General features: G+C 52.9%; 1 protein-coding gene across 1 annotated transcript; it reads left to right on the top strand.

Annotated features, from left to right (window-relative positions):
* The first annotated feature begins 2639 nt into the window (after positions 1 to 2639).
* Positions 2640 to 12651, top strand: EBI3 (Epstein-Barr virus induced 3). The gene is made up of 5 exons (XM_031660106.1): positions 2640 to 2976; positions 5022 to 5154; positions 6865 to 7043; positions 8403 to 8560; positions 12055 to 12651. Exons 1-5 carry the CDS (start codon positions 2865 to 2867, stop codon positions 12205 to 12207), a joined length of 735 nt encoding a protein of 244 aa, XP_031515966.1. The 5' UTR covers positions 2640 to 2864; the 3' UTR covers positions 12208 to 12651.
* Positions 12652 to 18903: the final 6252 nt, after the last annotated feature.

The following is an 18903-nucleotide window of genomic DNA, read 5'->3' as shown; positions in this document are numbered from 1 at the left end:
CCAATGCGTGCCGTCTGGTTGCTGGGCTTCCCCTGTGGGGAGGGAAGGGGGTGGCCCAGAAAAGGAAGCACTCACACCCCTCCCCACCTGCCCCACAGCACAACAAATCAACCATCAGGATAAACCCCAACTTTTTTCTTCCTTTTCTTTTTTTGAGACAGAGTCTCGCTCTGTCGCCCAGGCTAGAGCGCAGTGGCACGATCTCGGCTCACTGCCAGCTCTGCCTCCTGGGTTCACGCCATTCTCCTGCCTCAGCTTCCCAAGTAGCTGGGACTATAGGCGCCTGCCACCACGCCCAGCTAAGTTTTGTATTTTTAATAGAGACAGGGTTTCACTGTGTTAGCCAAGATGGTCTTGATCTCCTGACCTCATGATCCGCCCACCTCGGCCTCCCAAAGTGCTGAGATTACAGGCATGAGCCACCGCGCCTGTTCTCTTTTTTTTTTTTTTTATGTGGAGTCTCCCTCTGTCACCCAGAGAGTGCAGTGGAGTCATCTCAACTCACTGTAACCTCTGCCTCCCGGGTTCTCGTGATTCTCCTGCCTCAGCCTCCCAAGTAGCTGGGATTACAGGCGCCTGCCACCACGCCCAGCTAATTTTTGTATTTTTTCTTTTTTTTTTTGAGACGGAGTTTCGTTCTTGTCCCCAGGCTGGAATGCAGTGGCATCATCTCGGCTCACTGTCTCCTGGGTTCAGGTGATTCTCTTGCCTCAGTCTCCCCAGTAGCTGGAATTACAAGGCACACACCATTACGCCTGGCTCGTTTTTGTATTTTTAGTAGAGACGGGGTTTCACCACCTTGGCCAGGCTGGTCTCGAACTCCTGACTTCAGGTGATCCACCCGCCTCGGCCTCCCAATGTGCCGGGATGACAGGTATGAGCCACTGTGCCCGGCCTTTGGATATACTCCATTTTAATGCAATATTTCAAAAAGGCAAAATGGGTGCAAAAAGTGCATGATGAACTAAGTATGGAAATGTCAAAGAAAAGCAGGATTGGCTGGGTGTGCTGGCTCATGCCTGTAATCCCAGCACTTTGGGAGACTAAGGTGGGAGGAGTGTTTGAGCCTAGGAGTTGAAGACCAGCCTGGACAACATGGGGAAACTCCATCTCTATCAAAAATACAAGAATTAGCTGGGAATGATGGTGCGCACCTGTGGTGCCAGCTACTCAGGAGGCTGAGGAGGGAGGATCGCTTGAGCCCAGCAGTTAGAGGCTCCAGTGAGCCATGATTGCACTACTGCACACCAGCCTGGGTGACAGGGCAGGACCCTGCCTCTAAAAACGGGAAAAAAGAAAAAAAAAAAGACACTCTCCTAAATCCTAAGCCTGGCCATGGTGGGAGCCCCTCCTCCCAGCCTCTCCCTGCCCCTTGGCAAATCCCTTGAAATCCCCACGAGTTTCTCGGCATTTTTCAGCAAACAGAGGGGAGGTGGGAATGGGAGTGGGGATCCCCGAGCCTGTCCAGCCTACCCCTGGGGGTTTCCTTTTTTCTGGGCATCCTGATGACTGGGACATCTGTGGTGGCAGCTGCTTCCCCAGGCCTGCACTCGTGTGTCTCTCTCTCTTCTCCATGTCTCTTTTTTTTTTCTTTTTTGAGACGGAGTTTCGTTCTTGTCGCCCAGGCTGGAGTGCAATGGCGCGATCTGGGCTCACTGCAACCTCCATCTCCCGGGTTCAAGCGATTCTCCTGCCTCAGCCTCCAGAATAGCTGGGATTACAGGCGCACGCTACCCCGCCCATCTGATTTTTATATTTTTAGTAGAGACGGGGTTTCACATGTTGGTCAGGCTGGTCTCGAACTCCTGACCTCAGGTGATCCACCCATCTTGGCCTCCCAAAGTGCTGGGATTACAGGCATGAGCCACTGTGCCCAACCTCTATGTCTCTGTCTCTATCTCTTGATCTCCATCTCTGTCTGTCTCTGACTCTTCCCATCTCTGTCTCTCTCTGTCTTCCTCTCTTATCTCTGTCTCTCATCTCTGTTCTCCGCATCTGAGCGAATGCAAGCGAATGAATGCGATGATTTCGGCGGAACGCGACGGAATGAAGCGTGACGGACGGACGGAAGATTTCTGAATGCGCGATTTGACGAGCGATTTGACGCAGACGACGCAGGACGGAATGGATCTGAATGCGGAATGATTTTGAAGACGGATCTTTGATTTGCGGACGACGGATTTTGTTTTGATCGAACGCCGACGCGATGCGCGGATTTTGATGACGGAAGATGTTCTTTTGAATGCGACGGACGAATGTCGACGCGGAGCCTCATCTGTGTCTCTGTGGCCCCTGTCTCTGTCACCCCATTGCCCCCGTCTCTGTCATCCCCCCGTCTCTCTGTGTGTGTCCTCCTCCTCTCATCTATATCTCTCTGCCTCTCTCATCTGTGTCTCTCTCTGTGTCTCTGTCTTTGGCATCCCCTGTCTCTGTCTCTGTCATCTCCCCGTCCCTCTATCTCAGTGTCCTCCTCCTGTCTTCTCTGTCTCTCTGCCTCTCTCTCCAGTGTCTGCCTCTGTCTCCCTCCACGTCCCCGAGCCCCTGCCTGCCTGCCTGGCTGGGGTTTCCCCGCCTGCAGGGCAGCGGAAGGAAGGCCAGCAGGACACGCTGTGCTGGGAAAAACCAGCAGGTCTCCACTTCTCCCTTTCACAGCCTCCTCCCCCTGCCCCCACCCTCGGGGCCTTCCGCGCAGGGGTGGCCTGCACTCCCCAGGGGGCTGGGGCTCCTCCGCACCCTAATTCATCTCCCTAGGAGCCCGGCCAGTGAGTCAGACCTGAAGGAAGTCGAAGGGGGGCCTTGACCCTGGACTGGGCTTTCCGCTGGGCAGGTCCCAAGTCCTCACCACCTCCCCTCTCAAGTCTCCCATGACGTTCCCACCCCCGCTCCTGAGAGCACAGCTGGCCACAGCCATGACCTCGCAGCTTCTCCTGGCCCTTGTCCTCTGGACTGGCTGCCTGCCCTGCAGTGGAAGGAAAGGTATGTGGGGTCCCTGGGGGGCCTGGGGGACCCAGGCAGACGGACATGACGCGCGGACTGGCCTCGGATCATGTCTGAGGTGGGAACTCACAGGCCTCCTGTGTGCCCACTGGTGGGATGGGGTTACCCTCCCATTGTACAGGTGGAGGAACTGAGGCACAGAGAGGCAGTGCCACGTTAGGGGTGGAAGGATGTCACCTTGTGGGTGATAGGGACTGGCAGTCACAGCTTAGAGGTATCCATAGAGCTGCACAGACATAAGTACGAATTCAAGTCATAGTCATTCATTTTGTTTCTTTTGGTTTCTGTTTTTTTGAGACGGAGTCTCTGTCGCCCAGGCTGGAGTACAGTGGCACCATCTCGGCTCACTGCAACCTCCACCTCCTGGGCTTAAGCGAGATTCTCCTCCCTCAGTCTCCCGAGTAGCTGGGACTACAGGTGCCTGCCGCCACGCCTGGCTAATTTTTTGCATTTTTAGTAGAGACGGGGTTTCACCGTGTTAGCCAGGATGGTCTCGATCTCCTGACCTCGTGATCCACCTGCCTCGGCCTCCCGAAGCCCTGGGATTACACGCTTGAGCCACCGCGCCCGACCAGGTTTCTGTTTTTTGAGACGGAGTCTCTGTCGCCCAGGCTGGAGTACAGTGGCACCATCTCAGCTCACTGCAACCTCCACCTCCTGGGCTCAAGCGAGATTCTCCTTCCTCAGTCTCTCGAGTAGCTGGGACTACAGGCGCCTTCCACTGCACCCGGCTACTGTTTGTATTTTTAGTAGAGACGGGGTTTTACCATGTTGGCCAGGCTGGTCTCCAACTCCTGACCTCAAGGGATCCACCCTCCTCGGGCTCCCAAAGTGCTGGGATTACAGATGTGAGCCACCGTGCCCGGCCGACATTCATTTTGCACTAGAGAACATTTCTATGTCCTTGAAGACAAAATGGTTACAGCAGGGCATGGTGGCTCATGCCTGTAATTCCAGCACTTTGGGAGGCCAAGCCGTGAGGATCACGTGAGGCCAGGAATTCGAGACCAGCCTGGGCAACATAGTGAGACCGGCCCCCACCAATCTGTACAAAAAATTTAAAAATTAGCTAGATGTGGTGGCACGTGCTTGTAGTCCCAGCTACTTGGGAGGCTGAGGTGGGAGGATCGCTTGAGCCCAGGAATTGGAGGCTGCAGTGAGCTATGATTGTGCCACTGCACCTGCAGCCTAAGTGACAGAGGATACTTTGTCTCCAACATAATAATAATAATAATAATAATAACAACAACAACAATAATAATAATAATTTATAGGCTGGGTTTGGTGGCTCACACCTGTAATCCCAGCACTTTGGGAGACCAAGGCAGGTGGATCACCTGAGGTCAGGAGTTTGAGACCAGCCTGCCAACATGGTGAAACCTGGCCCCCTACTAAAAATACAAAAAATTTCTCCTAGCATGGCAGTACATGCCTGTAATCCCAGCACTTTAGAGGCCGAGACGGGCGGATCACGAGGTCGTGAGATCGAGACCATCCTGGCTAACACAGTGAAACCCCGTCTCTACTAAAAATACAAAACTAGCCAGGCGAGGTGGCGGGCTTGCAGTCCCAGCTACCCGGGAGGCGGAGAGGCAGGAGAATGCATGCAAAACCCGAGGTGGAGCTTGTAGTGTAACCGCTGGAGATCCCCGCCACCGGTACTCCAGCGTCCAGCCACAGAGTGAGAGTCCACCTCAAAAAAAAAAAAAAAAAAAAAAAAATTACAAAGAGAGAACACAATAAAACCTCTCCCTCTTATCCAAGTTCCTCTCTGTAGATGCTTAAACCTCAGCTTCCCTATCTGGCAAATGGGCTAATAGTTCTCACTTTGATGCACTTAATAGGGGATAAAAGATGACAGACGCTTCTTCGGCTCCATAAAAATTCTATTTATTCCACAAGCCTTTATTAGGCACTTACCATGTGCCTGGCACTGGCTGGCAACGTGGCAGGAACCCAGCACACAGGAGGGCTGTGACAATCTGGGGGTAAACCAGAAGCTCACTCTTTCTGTCTCCCTGCAGGGCCCCCAGCAGCTCTGACACTGCCCCGGGTGCAGTGCCGAGCCCCTCGGTACCCGATCGCTGTGGACTGCTCCTGGACCCTGCCACCTGCTCCAAACTCCACCAGCCCCGTGTCCTTCATTGCCACGTACAGGTCGGAGAGCCTGGAAGGGGGCCTCGGGGACACTGGACTTCCTGGAGAGCCTAGAACTCTGGCCCTGAGAGCCCTGGGGTCAGGAAAACTGGAGACCCAGATATCCTGAACCCCAGGCCGATGGAATTCTAGGGCAACCCTGCCAAATAGAAATATACTTCCAGGGCCAGGCACTGTGGTGCCTGCCTGTACTCCCAGTGCTTTGGGAGGCTGAGGAGGGCGGATTGCTTGAGGTCAGGTGTTTCAAACCAGCTTGGGCAACATAGTGAGACACTATCTCTACAAAAAATTTTAAAAATTGGTCAGGTGCAGCGGCTTATGTCTGCAATCTCAGCTACTCCAGAGGCTGAGGCAGGAGAATTGCTTGAACTCAGGAGGCGGAGGTAGCAGTGAGCTGAGATGGCGCCATTGCACTCCAGCCTGGGCAACAGAGTGAGACTCCATCTCAAAAAAAATAAAATAAAATACTTCCTGGGTTGGGCACCATGGCACATGCCTATAATCCCAGCACTTTGGGAGGCTGGTATGGGAGGATCACTTGAGGTCAGGAGTTTGAGGCCAGCTTGGGCAAAATAGTGAGATCCTGTCTCTACAAACAGTTTTTAAAATTAGCTGGGCATGGTGGCTCATGCCTGTAATCCCAGAACTTTGGGAGGCCGAGGTGGGTGGATCACGAGGTCTGGAGATCGAGACCATCCTGGCTAACACGGTGAAACCCTGTCTCTACTAAAAATACAAAAAATTAGCCAGGTGTGGTGGCGGGCGCCTGTAGTCCCAGCTACTCGGGAGGCTGGGGCAGGCAGGACAATCACTTGACACAGAAGGTGGAGGTTGCAGTGAGCCAAGATCGTGCCACTGCACTCCAGCCTGGTGACAGAATGAGACTCCGTCTCAAAAATAAAAAAGAAAAGAAAAGAAAAAAAATTAGCTGGGCATGTTGGTACCTGCCTGTAGTCCCAGCTACTCGGAAGGCTGAGGTGGGAGGATCATCTGAGTCCAGGAGTTTGAGATCAGCCTGGGCAACATAGCAAGATCCTGTCTGTACTTAAAATCAAAAAAATTAGCTGGATGTAGTGGCACACATCTGTAGTCCCAGTTACTTGGGAGGCCGAGGTGGGAGGATCACTTGAGCTCAGAAGTTAGAAACCAGCCTGGGCAACATACTGAGACGCCTGTCTGTAGTAAAAAAATGTAAAAATTAGCCAGGAGTGGTGATGCGGCACCTGTAGTCCCAACTGCTCTGGAGGCTGAGACAGAGAAGATCCCTTGAGTCAGGAGTTCAAGGCTATAATGAGCTAGGATCCTGCCACTGCACTCCAGCCTGGGCGCCAGAGGGAGACCCTGTCATGAATGAATGAATGAATGAATGAACGGATGAAAGAATGAATGAACGGATGGATGGATGGATGGATGAATGAATGAATGAATGAATGAATGCTGACATCCCAGAAACCTTTAGAATACGGGACCCTAGTATCTAGCTTGGGTTGTAATCCCCGACCTGAGCCATCAGGGGCACTGTGATGTTGGGGCCCATGCCCCGCTCCCGGGAGGGTGGCACGGCCACCACCAGGACCCCACCCTGGGATGCCCATCCGCTGCCCTTTCCTGTTCCTGCCTCTCCTTGGGGTCCCGGGTCAGGCCCGGCAGCAGGAGGTGCTGAGGCCACAGGCGCTCCCTGAGACGCTCAGCGAGCCCCACCCTGTGCAGGTTCGGCATGGCTGCCCGGGGCCACAGCTGGCCCTGCCTGCAGCAGACGCCAGCGTCCACCAGCTGCACCATCGCGGATGTCCGGCTGTTCTCCATGGCGCCCTACGTGCTCAATGTCACTGCCGTCCACCCCTGGGGCTCCAGCAGCAGCTTCGTGCCTTTCATAGCGGAGCACATCAGTGAGTGCGGGCGGCCCTGGGCGTGGGGGCGGAGCTGCCGTCTCCTTCCAGCTCCCCCCACCCCACCTCACTTCCCACCTGTCCTCCAGTCCTGCGGCTGCACCTTCACACTTCAGCAAAAATCTGACTCCTTCTTCCCCCTCCTCTACCAGTACGTGGAGCACCCCCATCATTGACAGCCCAGTCCCCTCCATCCTGAGCCCTGGCCCCACAGTCTGTCCTTCCCACAGCAGCCACCAGGGGGCGCCTGAGAGCACCTGCGTCAGGGCCCGTCCCTCTGCCTACAGTCCTCCATGGCTCCCACCCGCCTTGGGGTCAAAGCCCAAGTCCTTCCTACTGCCCAACAAACCCTGGACAACCTGCCCTGTCTCCTCCATGCCCTCCCCTCCTCCCTATCTCCCCCTTGCTCACTCTGCTCTAGCCACATGGGCTTTCTCGATGTTCCAACATGCCAGGAACGGTTCTGCCCCAGGGCCTCTGCATGGGCGGTGTCCTCTACCTGGAACACCTGTCCCCATGACTTATTCCCTCACCTCCTTCGGGTCTCTATGCCTACATCACCTCCTCAGTGAGGCCTCTCCTGAGTAGATTATTACAAATTGCAAGCCCTGGCTAGGCCCAGGGGCTCACACTTGTAATCCCAGCACTTTGGGAGGCCGAGGCAGGCAGATCACCTGAGGTTGTTTGAGACCAGTCCTGGCCAATATGGTGAAACCCTGCCTTTACTAAAAATATAAGAATTAGCTGGGCGTGGTGGCAGGTGCCTATAATCCCAGCTACTCAGGGGGCTGAGGCACGAGAATCACTTGAACCCGGGAGGCGGAGCTTGCAGTGAGCTGAGAGCGTGCCACTGCACTCCAGCCTGGGCGAGAGAGCGAGACTCCATCTGAAAAAACAACACAAAACAAAAAATGCAGCCACTGCCGTTCTTGCACTCCCCAGCTTTCTCCTCTATTCTGTGTGACTATGGATTTCTCATTTCCTGCCTTCCCTCTGAGGGATTACGAGTTCCATGAGGACAGGGGAAGGTCAGTTAAGGTCACCGCTGTGTCCCCTCTGTGACAGCCCCAGGCACGCAGTTTCTCAATAAATATTTGTTGGTTGAGTCAGGCATGGTGGCTTACAGCTACTCGGGAGGCTGAGGCAGGAGAATCGCCTGAACCTGGGAGCCAGAGGTTGCAGTGAGCTGAGATCGTGCCACTGCACTCCAGCCTGGGTAACAGAGTGAGACTCCGTTTCAAAAACAAAAAACAACCAAACCAAATATATATATAATATGTTGGTTGGTTGGATGAATGAGTGAGTGAATGAATGACTGGACTCACTGACCCCTGACGCTGCTTCTTGCTTGTCCGTCAGTCAAGCCCGACCCCCCAGAAGGCGTGCGCCTAAGCCCCCTGGCTGAGCGCCAGCTCCAGGTGCAGTGGGAACCTCCCGGGTCCTGGCCCTTCCCGGAGATCTTCTCACTCAAGTACTGGATCCGTTACAAGCGTCAGGGAGCTGCCCGCTTCCACCAGGTGAGGAGGATGAGGGGGAGGCCGGGAAGCGCGGTGCCTGGCAGAGGGAATGGCTTCTACCAAGACCAGCAGGTGTGCTGGGCTCTCGCATAGAGCTTGGGATTCCGGGTGCATTAAATAAGAGCAGTCCAGGCCGGCGTGGTGGCTCACGCCTGTAATCCCAGCACTTTGGGAGGCCGAGACGGGCAGATCACGAGGTCAGGAGATCGAGACCATCCTGGCTAACACGGTGAAACCCTGTCTCTACTAAAAAAATACAAAAAAACTAGCCGGGTGTGGTGGCAGGCGCCTGAGGCAGGAGAATGGTGTAAACACGGGAAGCGGAGCTTGCAGTGAGCTGAGATCCAGCCATTGCACTCCAACCTGGGCAACAGAGCGAGACTCTGTCTTAAAAAAAAAAAAAAAAAAGCAGTCCGGCAATCTGATTCCTGGGCCTCTGACTAAACAGATGGAAAGCAGGGGCTCGCACAAGCAGTTGCACACCCGCTTTTGTTGTTGTTGTTCTTGTTATTGTTTTGAGACAGAGTCTCGCTCTGTCGCCCAGGCAGTGGCACAATCTCGGCTCACTGCAAACTCTGCCTCCCAGGTTCAAGCGATGCTCCTGCCTCAGCGTCCGCAGTAGCTGGGATTACAGGCACGTGCCACCATGCCCGGCTAACTTTTGTTTTTTTGTTTGTTTGTTTGTTTGTTTGAGACAGAGTCTCGCTCTGTAGCTCGGGCTGGAGTGCAGTGGCCGGATCTCGGCTCACTGCAAGCTCCGCCTCCCGGGTTTACGCGATTCTCCTGCCTCAGCCTCCCGAGTAGCTGGGACTACAGGCGCCCGCCACCTCGCCCCACTAGTTTTTTGTATTTTTTAGTAGAGACGGGGTTTCACTGTGTTAGCCAGGATGGTCTCGATCTCCTGACCTCGTGATCCGCCTGTCTCAGCCTCCCAAAGTGCTGGGATTACAGGCTTGAGCCACCGCGCCCGGCCAACTTTTGTATTTTTAGTAGAGATGGGGTTTCACCATGTTGGCCAGGCTGGTCTCAAACTTCTGCTCTCAGGTGATCTGCCTGCCTCGGACTCCCAAAGTGCTGGGATTACAGGTGTGAGCCACCAAATTGTTCACTTTATTGATGGATTGATTGATTGAGACAAGGTCTCGCTCTGTCATCCAGGTTGGAGTGCAGTGGCGCGATCTCAGCTCGCTGCAACCTCCGCCTCCCAGGTTCAAGTGATTCTCCTGCCTCAGCCTCCCGAATAACTGGGACTACAGGCCACCGCACCCAGCTAATTTTTGTATTTTCAGAAGAGATGGGATTTTGCCATGTTGCCTAGGCTGGTCTCAAACCAATGAGTTCAGGTGATCTGCCTGCCCGGGCCTCCCGAAGTGCTGGGACTACAGGTGTGAGAACTTCATCTGGCCAAATTAACCATTTTAAAGTGAACAATTCTGGCCGGGCAGGGTGGCTCACACCTGTAATCCCAGCACTTTGAGAGGCCAAGGTGGAAGGACTGCTTGAGTCCAGGAGTTGGAGACCAGCCTGGGCAACACAGTGAGACTCCCATCTCTACAAAAAATTTAAACATTAGTTAGGTGTGGTGACACACACCTGTGCCCCCAGTTACTCAGGAGGCTGAGGTGGGAGGATCACTTGGGCCTGGAAGATTGAGGCTGCCGTGAGCCGTGTTGGCACCACTGCCTTCCAGCCTGGGCGACAGAGAGAGACTCTGTCTACCAACTTAAATAAATTAAATAAAATAAAAAGCATGGTTAGGCTGGGTGTGGTGGCTCATGCCTGGAATCCCAGCACTTTGGGAGGCTGAGGCGGGCGGATCACGAGGTCAGGAGATTGAAACCATCCTACAATATGGTGAAACCCCGGCTTACTAAAATACATGAAAAATTGGGCCAAGTGGTGGTGGTGGGCTCGTAATCCCAGCTTTCACCAGGGGCTGAGGCGAGAATCGCTGAACCTGGGAGGCAGAGCTTGCAGTAAGCCCAGAGATCACGCCACTGCACTCCAGCCTGGGCGGGCAGAGCAAGACCAGCCTCAAAAAAGGGCTGGGCGCCGTGGCTGGCGCCTGTAATCCCAGTACTTTCTGGGAGGCTGAGGCAGGTGGATCAATGCAGGCTGTGAATTTGAGACCAGCCTGACCAACATGGTGAAATCCCACCCTACCTAAAAATACAAAATAGCTGGCCAGGTGTGGTGGTGGGCACCTGTAATCCTAGCTACTCAGGGGCTGAGGCGGAGAATCGCTGAACCTGGGAGGCAGAGCTTGCAGTAAGCCGAGACGCGCCCACTGTTCTCCAGCCTGGGTGACAGAGCTAGACTGTCTCAAAACAAAACAAACAAAAATTAAAGGCCAGGCATGGGCGGCTGCCTGTAATCCCAGCTACCTGGGAGGCTGACGCGAGAGAGGATTGCTGGAGCCCGAAGCAGAGGTTGTAGTACAACAAGATTGCCCCATCGCACTCCAGCCTGGGTGACAGAATAAGACTGTCTCCAAACAAAACAAAAACAAGCGACGCGTGGCTCACGCCTGTAAATCCCAGCACTTTGGGAGGCCGAGACGGCGGATCACAGAACAGAGATCGGTGACCACGGTGGAAAACCTCGCCTCTACTGTAAATACAAAAATTAGCCGGGCTGCTGGGTTGTAGGCGCCTGTAGTCCCAGCTACTCGGGAGGCTGGTGCAGGCGGTTCGGCGGAATCCTGAGTGAGCCGCAGTGAGCTGGAGATCCGCCACTGCACTCCAGCCTGGGCGACAGGAGCCAGACTCCGCCTCAAAACAAAAGCATAGTTAATATAGTGGACCGGCCGGGCGCTGGTGGCTCAAGCCCAATCCCAGCACTCTGGGGAGGCCGAGACGGGCGGACAAGGGTCAGAGATCAAGACCATCCTGGCTAACACAGTGAAACCCCGCTCTCTACTAAAAAAATACAAAACCTAGCCGGGTGAGGTGGCGTATGCCCAGTCCCAGCTACTCGGGAGGCTGAGGCAGGAGGAATGTGGCGTGGAACCCGGGAGGCAGAGCTTGTGCAGATCCGGCCACTGCGCTCCAGTCTGGGCGACAAAGCGAGACTCTGTCTCAACAACAACAACAACAACAACAAATATATATATATATAGTGGGACCAGGGGTAAAGGGAGGTATGGGGTCCTATCCCAGAGATCCTAGTTGAGTCCCGAGGAGGAGAAAGAAGAGGATTCTAGGGATCGGGGTGTCCTGATGAACAAAGACCCTCATGGGTAAGACATCCGCAGGGGCTAGTGTGGTCCAGGAAGGATTTGTGAGACAGGTGGCTCTGGGGGCCAAATAGACAGAGGCTGGGATTGGGAGGAACCCATGATGCTATTTGGGGTGGGGCCGCACAGCTGGGGCCAGCGTCCTGGATTGGAGCCTGCAGCGGGCAGGGAGGACTGCGGGGTCCGTGGTGTGGTTCTGTGCACAGTGGCCCCTCTCCATCTTCTCATTCTAGTGACCTGACGCTCTCTCTTCCCTCAGGTGGGGCCCATTGAAGCCACGTCCTTCATCCTCAGGGCTGTGCGGCCCCGAGCCAGGTACTGCGTCCAAGTGGCGGCTCAGGACCTCACAGACTACGGGGAGCTGAGTGACTGGAGTCTCCCCGCCACTACCCCGATGAGCCCGGGCAAGTAGTGAGGGCTTCCCGCTGCCTCCAGACACGACCTGGGTCCTCGCCACCCTAAGCCCTGGGACACCTGTTAGAGGGTGGATGGGCTCTGCCCAGGCTGGGCTGGAGTCCTTGCTTTGCTGCTGCTCAGCTGCTGGGCAACCTCAGATGACCAGCTTTTCCCTTTGAGCCTCAGTTTCTCTAGCTGAGAAATGGAGATGTGCTACTCTCTCCTTTACCACAGTGCGGGGCTTACTGAACCGTCACTGTGAGATCTTTTTTATTGTTTAATTAGAAAAGAATTATTGTTGGGCTGGGCGCCGTGGATCGCACCTGTCATCCCAGTTATCAGGAAGCCAAGGTGGGAGGGTGGCCTGAGGTAGGAGCTCGACACCAGCCCGGGCCACACAGGGAGACCCCATCTCTGACAAATTAATATAAAATAAATTAGCCAGGTGTGATGTGGCACACCCACAGTCCCAACTACTTGGGAGGCTGAGGTGGGAGGATCGCTTGAGTCCAGGAGGTTAAGGCTGCAGTGAGCTGTGATCATACCATTGCCTTCATGCCTGGGCAACAGAGCAAGACCTTGTTTAAAAAAAAAATCATAGTTGAGGCCGGGCCTGGTGGTTCACGCCAGTAATCCCAGCACTTTGGGAGGCCGAGGCAGGCAGATCATGAGGTCAGGAGTTCGAGACCAGCCTGACCAACATGGTGAAACCCCATCTCTACTAAAAATACAGAAATTAGCTGGGCGTTGTGGCGCGTGCCCATAATGCGAGCTATTCAGGAGGCTGAGGCAGGAGAATTGCTTGAACCTGGGAGGCGGGGGTTGCAGTGAGCTGAGATTGCGCTACTGCACTCCAGCCTGGGCAACAGAGTGAGACTCTGTCTCAAAATAAAAACAAAGAAATAATAGTTAAAATGAAAACTCCAGCTGGGCGCGGTGGCTCATGCCTGTAATCTCAGCACTTTGGGAGGCTGAGGCAGGTGGATCACTTGAGGTCAGGAGTTCAAGGCCAGCCTGGCCACCACAGTGAAACCGTGTCTCTACTGAAAATACAAAAATTAGGCAGGCGTGGTGGCAGGTGCCTATAATCCCAGCTACTCGGGATGCTGAGGCAGGAGAATTGCTTGAACCTGGGAGGCAGAGGTTGTAGTGAACTAAGATTGTGCCATTGCACTCCAGCCTGGCCGACAGAGTGACTAAGACTCCATCGGAAAAAAAATACAAAGAAATGAAGATTCCTCCCTTCGATTAGATGAGATCCGGCGAGGACTCAGCCCTAAACCGAAGGACACAGACACCACAAATCCCCACTCCCATACTGTCAGGGCTACACCAGGGGACATCATGGGCCTGGGGATGTCAGGGTGGGGGGCTGGAGGTTCCACCTGAAGGGGGACAGTAGAGTCCATTCAGGGGCAGGCATGGTGGCTCACACCTGTAATCCCAGCACTTCAGAGGCCAAGGCGGGTGGATCACAAGGTCAGGAGTTCAAGACCAGCCTGGCTAAGATAGTGAAACCCCATCTCTACTAAAAAATAATACTGAAAGAAAAATTGGGGCCAGGCATGTTGGTGTTCGCCTGTAGTCCCAGCTACTGGGAGACTGAGGCAGGAGAATCAGCTGAACCCGGGAGGTTGTAGTGCGCCAAGATCGCCACCAGACCCAGCCTGGGTGACAGAGTGAGACTCCAACTCAAAAAAAAAAAAAAAGAATCCATTCAGATTAGCAGTTAGGTTGATTCACTCTTCTTTTTCTCTTTCTTTTTTTTTATTGAGATGGAGTCTCGCTCTATTGCTCAGCTGAGTGTGTGCATAAAGAATCTTGCTCACTGTGTGCTCCACCTCCCGGGAAACCATGCTATTCTCCTCTGCCTCAGCGTGTCTCCCAGCAGCTGGGACCAGGAGCTCCTCGCTCCACCACGCCTGGTTACTCTTAGGGAGTTTGTGTAGTAGAGACGGGGTTTCACTGGCAGTTAGCCAGATGGTCTTGATCTCCTGGACTCAGCATCTGCCCACTAGCCTCCTCTTAAAGTGCTGATTACAGGCATGAGCCACTGCGCCCAACTGGTTCACTTCCTGAAAACCTGCCCAGATGTCAGTCTCATTGAGGATAGACACCCATAAGGTATGAGTGGCTCTGGGGAGATTTAACTGAACAGTGGGCAAGGAAGGTAGCCAGGCCCTGAAGGAGAGAGAAACAGCCTTGGGCTTGTCTGTGGGTTCCACTTGGGTCGCCAGCCAAAAGTCACCTCCTCCAAGAAGCCTTCCGTGACTACCCCATCTGTGGCAGGTAGAGTAACACTCCGCAATCCCTCAAAAACATCCATGTCCCAATTTCCAGAGGTCATGAATATTTTGCCTGATGCAGTCAAAGGAACTTTTGGGAGTAATTACATTAATAATCTCAAAGATCTTTAAAGATTAAAGATCTTTCATCAAATTAATGAAAATGGGCCAGGCATGGTGGCTCACGCCTGTAATCCCAACACTTTATGAGGCCAAGGCAGGAGGATTGCTTGAGGCCAAGAGCTCCAGACCAACCTGGGCAACATAGTGAGACCCTCATCTCTAAAAAATAAAACAGGCCGGGCATGGGGGTTCATGCCTGTAAATCCAACACTTTGGGAATCAAAGGCGGGAGGATCATGAGGTCAGGAGTTCGAGACCAGCCTGACCAATATGGTGAGACCCTGTCTCTACTAAAAAATACAAAAATTAGCCAGGCGTTGTGGCATGCACCTGTAGTTCCAGCTACTCAGGAGGCTGAGGCAGAAGAATCACTTGAACCCTGGGGAGTGCAGAGGCTGCAGTGAGCTGAGACGACTACTGCATCTCCAGCCTGGGCAACAGAGCCAGACTCTGTCTCCAAAAAATAATAATAAAATAAAATAAAAATTAATAAAATCAGTTAGCCAGGTGTGATGTCATGTACTCGTTGTCTCCCACCTAATCAGACTGAGGTGGGAGGATCTCTTGAGCCCAGGAGATCAAGGCTGCAGGCATGATCTCACCACTGCACTCCAGCCTGGGCAAAAAAGCAAGACCCTGTCTCAAAAAAAAAAAAAAATTGGCCGGGCTCAGTGGCTCACGCCTGTAATCCCAGCACTTTGAGAGGCTGAGGTGGGCAGATCACGAGGTCAGGAATTTGAGACCAGCCTGGCCACTATGGTGAAACCCCATCTCTACTAAAATACAAAAAAAAAAAAAAAAAATTAGCCAGATGTGGTGGCACACACCTGTAGTCCCAGCTAATTGGGAGGCTGAGGCAGGAGAATCACTTGAATCCAGGTGGTGGAGGTTGCAGTGAGCCAAGATCGTGCCACTGCACCCCAACCCGGCAACAGAGTGAGACTCTGTCTCAAAAAAAAAAGTATTTCTAAAAAATTAATAGATGCCAGGCACAGTGGCTTACGCTGATAATCCCAGCACTTTGAGAGGCTGGGGCAGCTGGATTGCTTGAGCTCAGGAATTTGAGACCAGCCTGGGCAACACAGTGAGACACCATCTCTACAAAAAATACAAGTTAGGCAGGCATGGTGGCACATGCCGGTGGTCCCAGCTACTCTGGAGGCTGAGGCAGGAGGATTGCCTGAGCCCAGGAGGTTGAGGCTTCAGTAAGCTATGATCGTGCCACTGCACTCCAGCCTGGGTGAGACAGTGAGACCCTGTCTCAATAGAAAAAAAAAAAAAAGACTAATAGGGATGGGGTCTCACCATGTTCCTCAGACTAGATTCCAACTCCTAGTCTCAAGCAATCCTCTCACCTTGGCCTCCCAAAGTACTGGAATTACAGGGCTGATAAGCCACCATGCCCAGTCCATTTTTTATTTCTGACCTGTAAAACTATAATAAATGTTGTAGGCAGACGCAGTGGCTCATGTCTATAATCCCAACACTTTGGAAGGCCAAGGTGGGAGGATCACTTGACCCCAGGAGTACTAGACCAGCCGTGGCAACCTATCAAGACCCTGTCTCTCAAAATAATAATTTAAAATGTAGCTGGGCATGGTGGCATGCACTTTTAGTCCCAGCCACTCAGGAGGCTGAGGGGGGAGGATCTCAGCCTGGAGCTCGAGGCTGCAGTCACTGTGATCACAGCACCACACTCCACCCTGGGTGACAGAGCAAGACCCTGTCTTAGAAAAAAATATAAATACATAAAACAAATGCGTGTTGTTCTCAGACACTGAGTTGGTAGCCATTTGTTACAACAGCCATAAGCCCCTCAAGCATCACCTACAATTGCCCCCTTTCCATCACTATCCATGGTCAAAAGACAAAGCTGCAACCTTGGCCAGGCACAGTGGCTCATGCCTGTAACCCCAGCACTTTGAGAAGCTGAGGCAGGTGAATCACTTGAGGTCAGGAGTTCGAGAACAGCCTGGCCAACATGGTGGAACCCCATCTCGACTAAAAATACAAAAATGAGCCTGGTGTGGTGGCACAGGCCTGTGGCCCCAGCGACTTGGGAGGCTGAGGCAGGAGAACTGCTTGAACTCAGGAGGTGGAGGTTGTGGTGAGGTGAGATCACATCACTGCACTCCAGCCTGGGCAACAGAGTAAGACTGCATCTCAAAACAAAACAAATGCTGCAACCTATATAGTTCAGAGATCTTAATTGGGTTTTCTTTGCAATTCTGGAATCGGGCAACACCTCATTTCATCAGATCGAATTAGCTACTAAAACGCCAGCTGTTTGGTCTAGGTCTTGCTGCCGTCTGCACAGAAAGCCAATCACTGAGACAACAAGGATTGCCAGGGAGGAATGCTTTATCCTGGGGCTGCAATCAAGGAGAAGGGGTGGTAAAGTTCCATATGTCTCCCTGACCAACTAAAATTGGGGAGTTTACATAGCTGGGGAATGGGAGAAAACAAATTCAGGGAGGATGTTAAGGAAATAATCTTGATGGATGATGGGGTCTGGACTCTCATTGTCTGGATGTGATGATCTGATGAGTTTCAGTTCCTTGCCTGATGGTCAGTTTCCTGAGGAAGGAACCAAGATGAGACAAATGTTAAGTTTCAAGTTTTAAGACTAGGGAGGATCCATTTCTATGTTTATTGAAATAATCATAAGTACCGCCCTATAACAACAACAGTCAGAATGTTTCCATGAGCTTTGTTTATAACATTAGGGTTCTTTCTTTCTTTTTAAAGTCTGTTGGCTGGGCTCGGTGGCTCAAGCCTGTAATCCTGTGCACTCGGGAGGCTGAGACAGGCAGATCACGCAGGTCAGAGATCGAGACCATCCTGGCTAACAATGGTGAAACTCCCTCATCTTCACCAAAAAATGAGAATTAGCCAGGCTGGTGGCGGGCGCTTCAGCTACTGGGAGGCTGAGAATGGCGTGGAACCTGGGAGGCAGTGGAGTCTGCAGTGAGCCGAGATCATGCCACTGCACTCCAGCCTGGGTGACAGAGTGAGACTCTTTCTAAAATAAAATAAAATAAAATAAAGTCTGTTAAACCTTCCACTTTTGCAAAGCAGGTTTTATTTATTTATTTATTTATTTATTTTGAGACAGAGTTTTCGCTTTCTCCTCTTGTTGCCCAGGCTGGAGTGTAATGGTACCCTCACTCACTGCAACCCCTGCCTCCTGGGTTCATGGATTCTGCCTCAGCCTCCCTCAAGTAGCTGGGATGCAGGCATACACCAATTTCACCACCTGGCTAAGTTTGTATTTCAGCAGAGAGATGAGTTTATCCATGTTGGTTTGCTGGTCTTGAACTCCGACCTCACCACCGTGTCTGGGCTAATTTCTTTTTTTTTTTTTTTTTTGAGGTGGAATCTCTGTCCCCCAGGCTGGAGGCGGTGCTTTTATCTCGCTCACTGCAAGCCTTGCCTCCCCGGTTCACGCCATTCTTCTGCCTTAGCCTCCAAGCAGCTGGGACTACAGGTGCCTGCCACCACTGGCTAATTGGTACTTTTAGTAGGGATGGGGTTTCACCATGTTAGCCAGGATGGTCTCCATCTCCTGAGCTCATGCAATCCGCCTGCCTTGGCCTCCCAAAGTGCTGGGATTACAGGGGTGAGCTACCGCGTCTGCCCTTTTCTTTGAACAACTCACTCTTTGTCGCCTACAGTGGAGGTGTGGATAAGTTGGCTCACTGCAACCTCCGCTTCCCGGGTTCAAGCGATTCTCTAGCCTCAGCCTCCAGAGTAGCTGGGATTACAGGCTCCCGACCCCACGCCCGGCTAATTTTTGTACTTTTAGTAGAGTTGGGGTTTTGCCATGTTGGCCAGGCTAGTCTCAAACTCCTGACCTCAGGTGATCCGACCACCTTGGCCTCCCGAAGCGCTGGGATTATAGGCATGAGCCACCATGCCCAGCTAGGGACCCTTTTTTCTGACACAGGGAGGGCAATAATATGGGACAAGGAATGGTGTTAAATAAAGTTTACAGGAGGCCATTGGTTTGGACTGGCCACTGGTGAGCCACCGTGCCTGGCTAATTTTGTATTTTTAGTAGAGATGGGGTTTCTCCATGTTGGTCTGGTTGGTCTCGAACTCCCGACCTCAGGTGATTCACCTGCCTCAGCCTCCCAAAGGGCTGGGATTACAGGCATGAGCCACCGTGCCTGGTATCTTTTCCTTTTTTTTTTTTTTTTTTTCTCTTTTTTTTTGAGATGGAGTCTCACTCTGTCGCCCAGGCTGGAGTGCAGTGGTGCAATCTCAAATTCGGCTCACTCACTGCAACCTCAGCCTCCTGGTTT

Source organism: Papio anubis, chromosome 20 (assembly GCF_008728515.1).
Source record: "Papio anubis isolate 15944 chromosome 20, Panubis1.0, whole genome shotgun sequence".
Taxonomy (NCBI): domain Eukaryota; kingdom Metazoa; phylum Chordata; class Mammalia; order Primates; family Cercopithecidae; genus Papio; species Papio anubis.
The sequence above is the reverse complement of the archived record's forward strand: the minus strand, read 5'-3'. Positions and strand labels throughout refer to the sequence as shown.

Bases quoted from the DNA above. Each gene is read 5' to 3' on its own strand.
- EBI3 (XM_031660106.1), top strand. From the start codon at position 2,865: ATGACGTTCCCACCCCCGCTCCTGAGAGCACAGCTGGCCACAGCCATG. The intron at 2,977-5,021 runs GTATGTGGGGTC...GTCTCCCTGCAG, and splicing joins GCCCTGCAGTGGAAGGAAAG to GGCCCCCAGCAGCTCTGACA. The intron at 8,561-12,054 runs GTGAGGAGGATG...CTCTTCCCTCAG, and splicing joins GAGCTGCCCGCTTCCACCAG to GTGGGGCCCATTGAAGCCAC.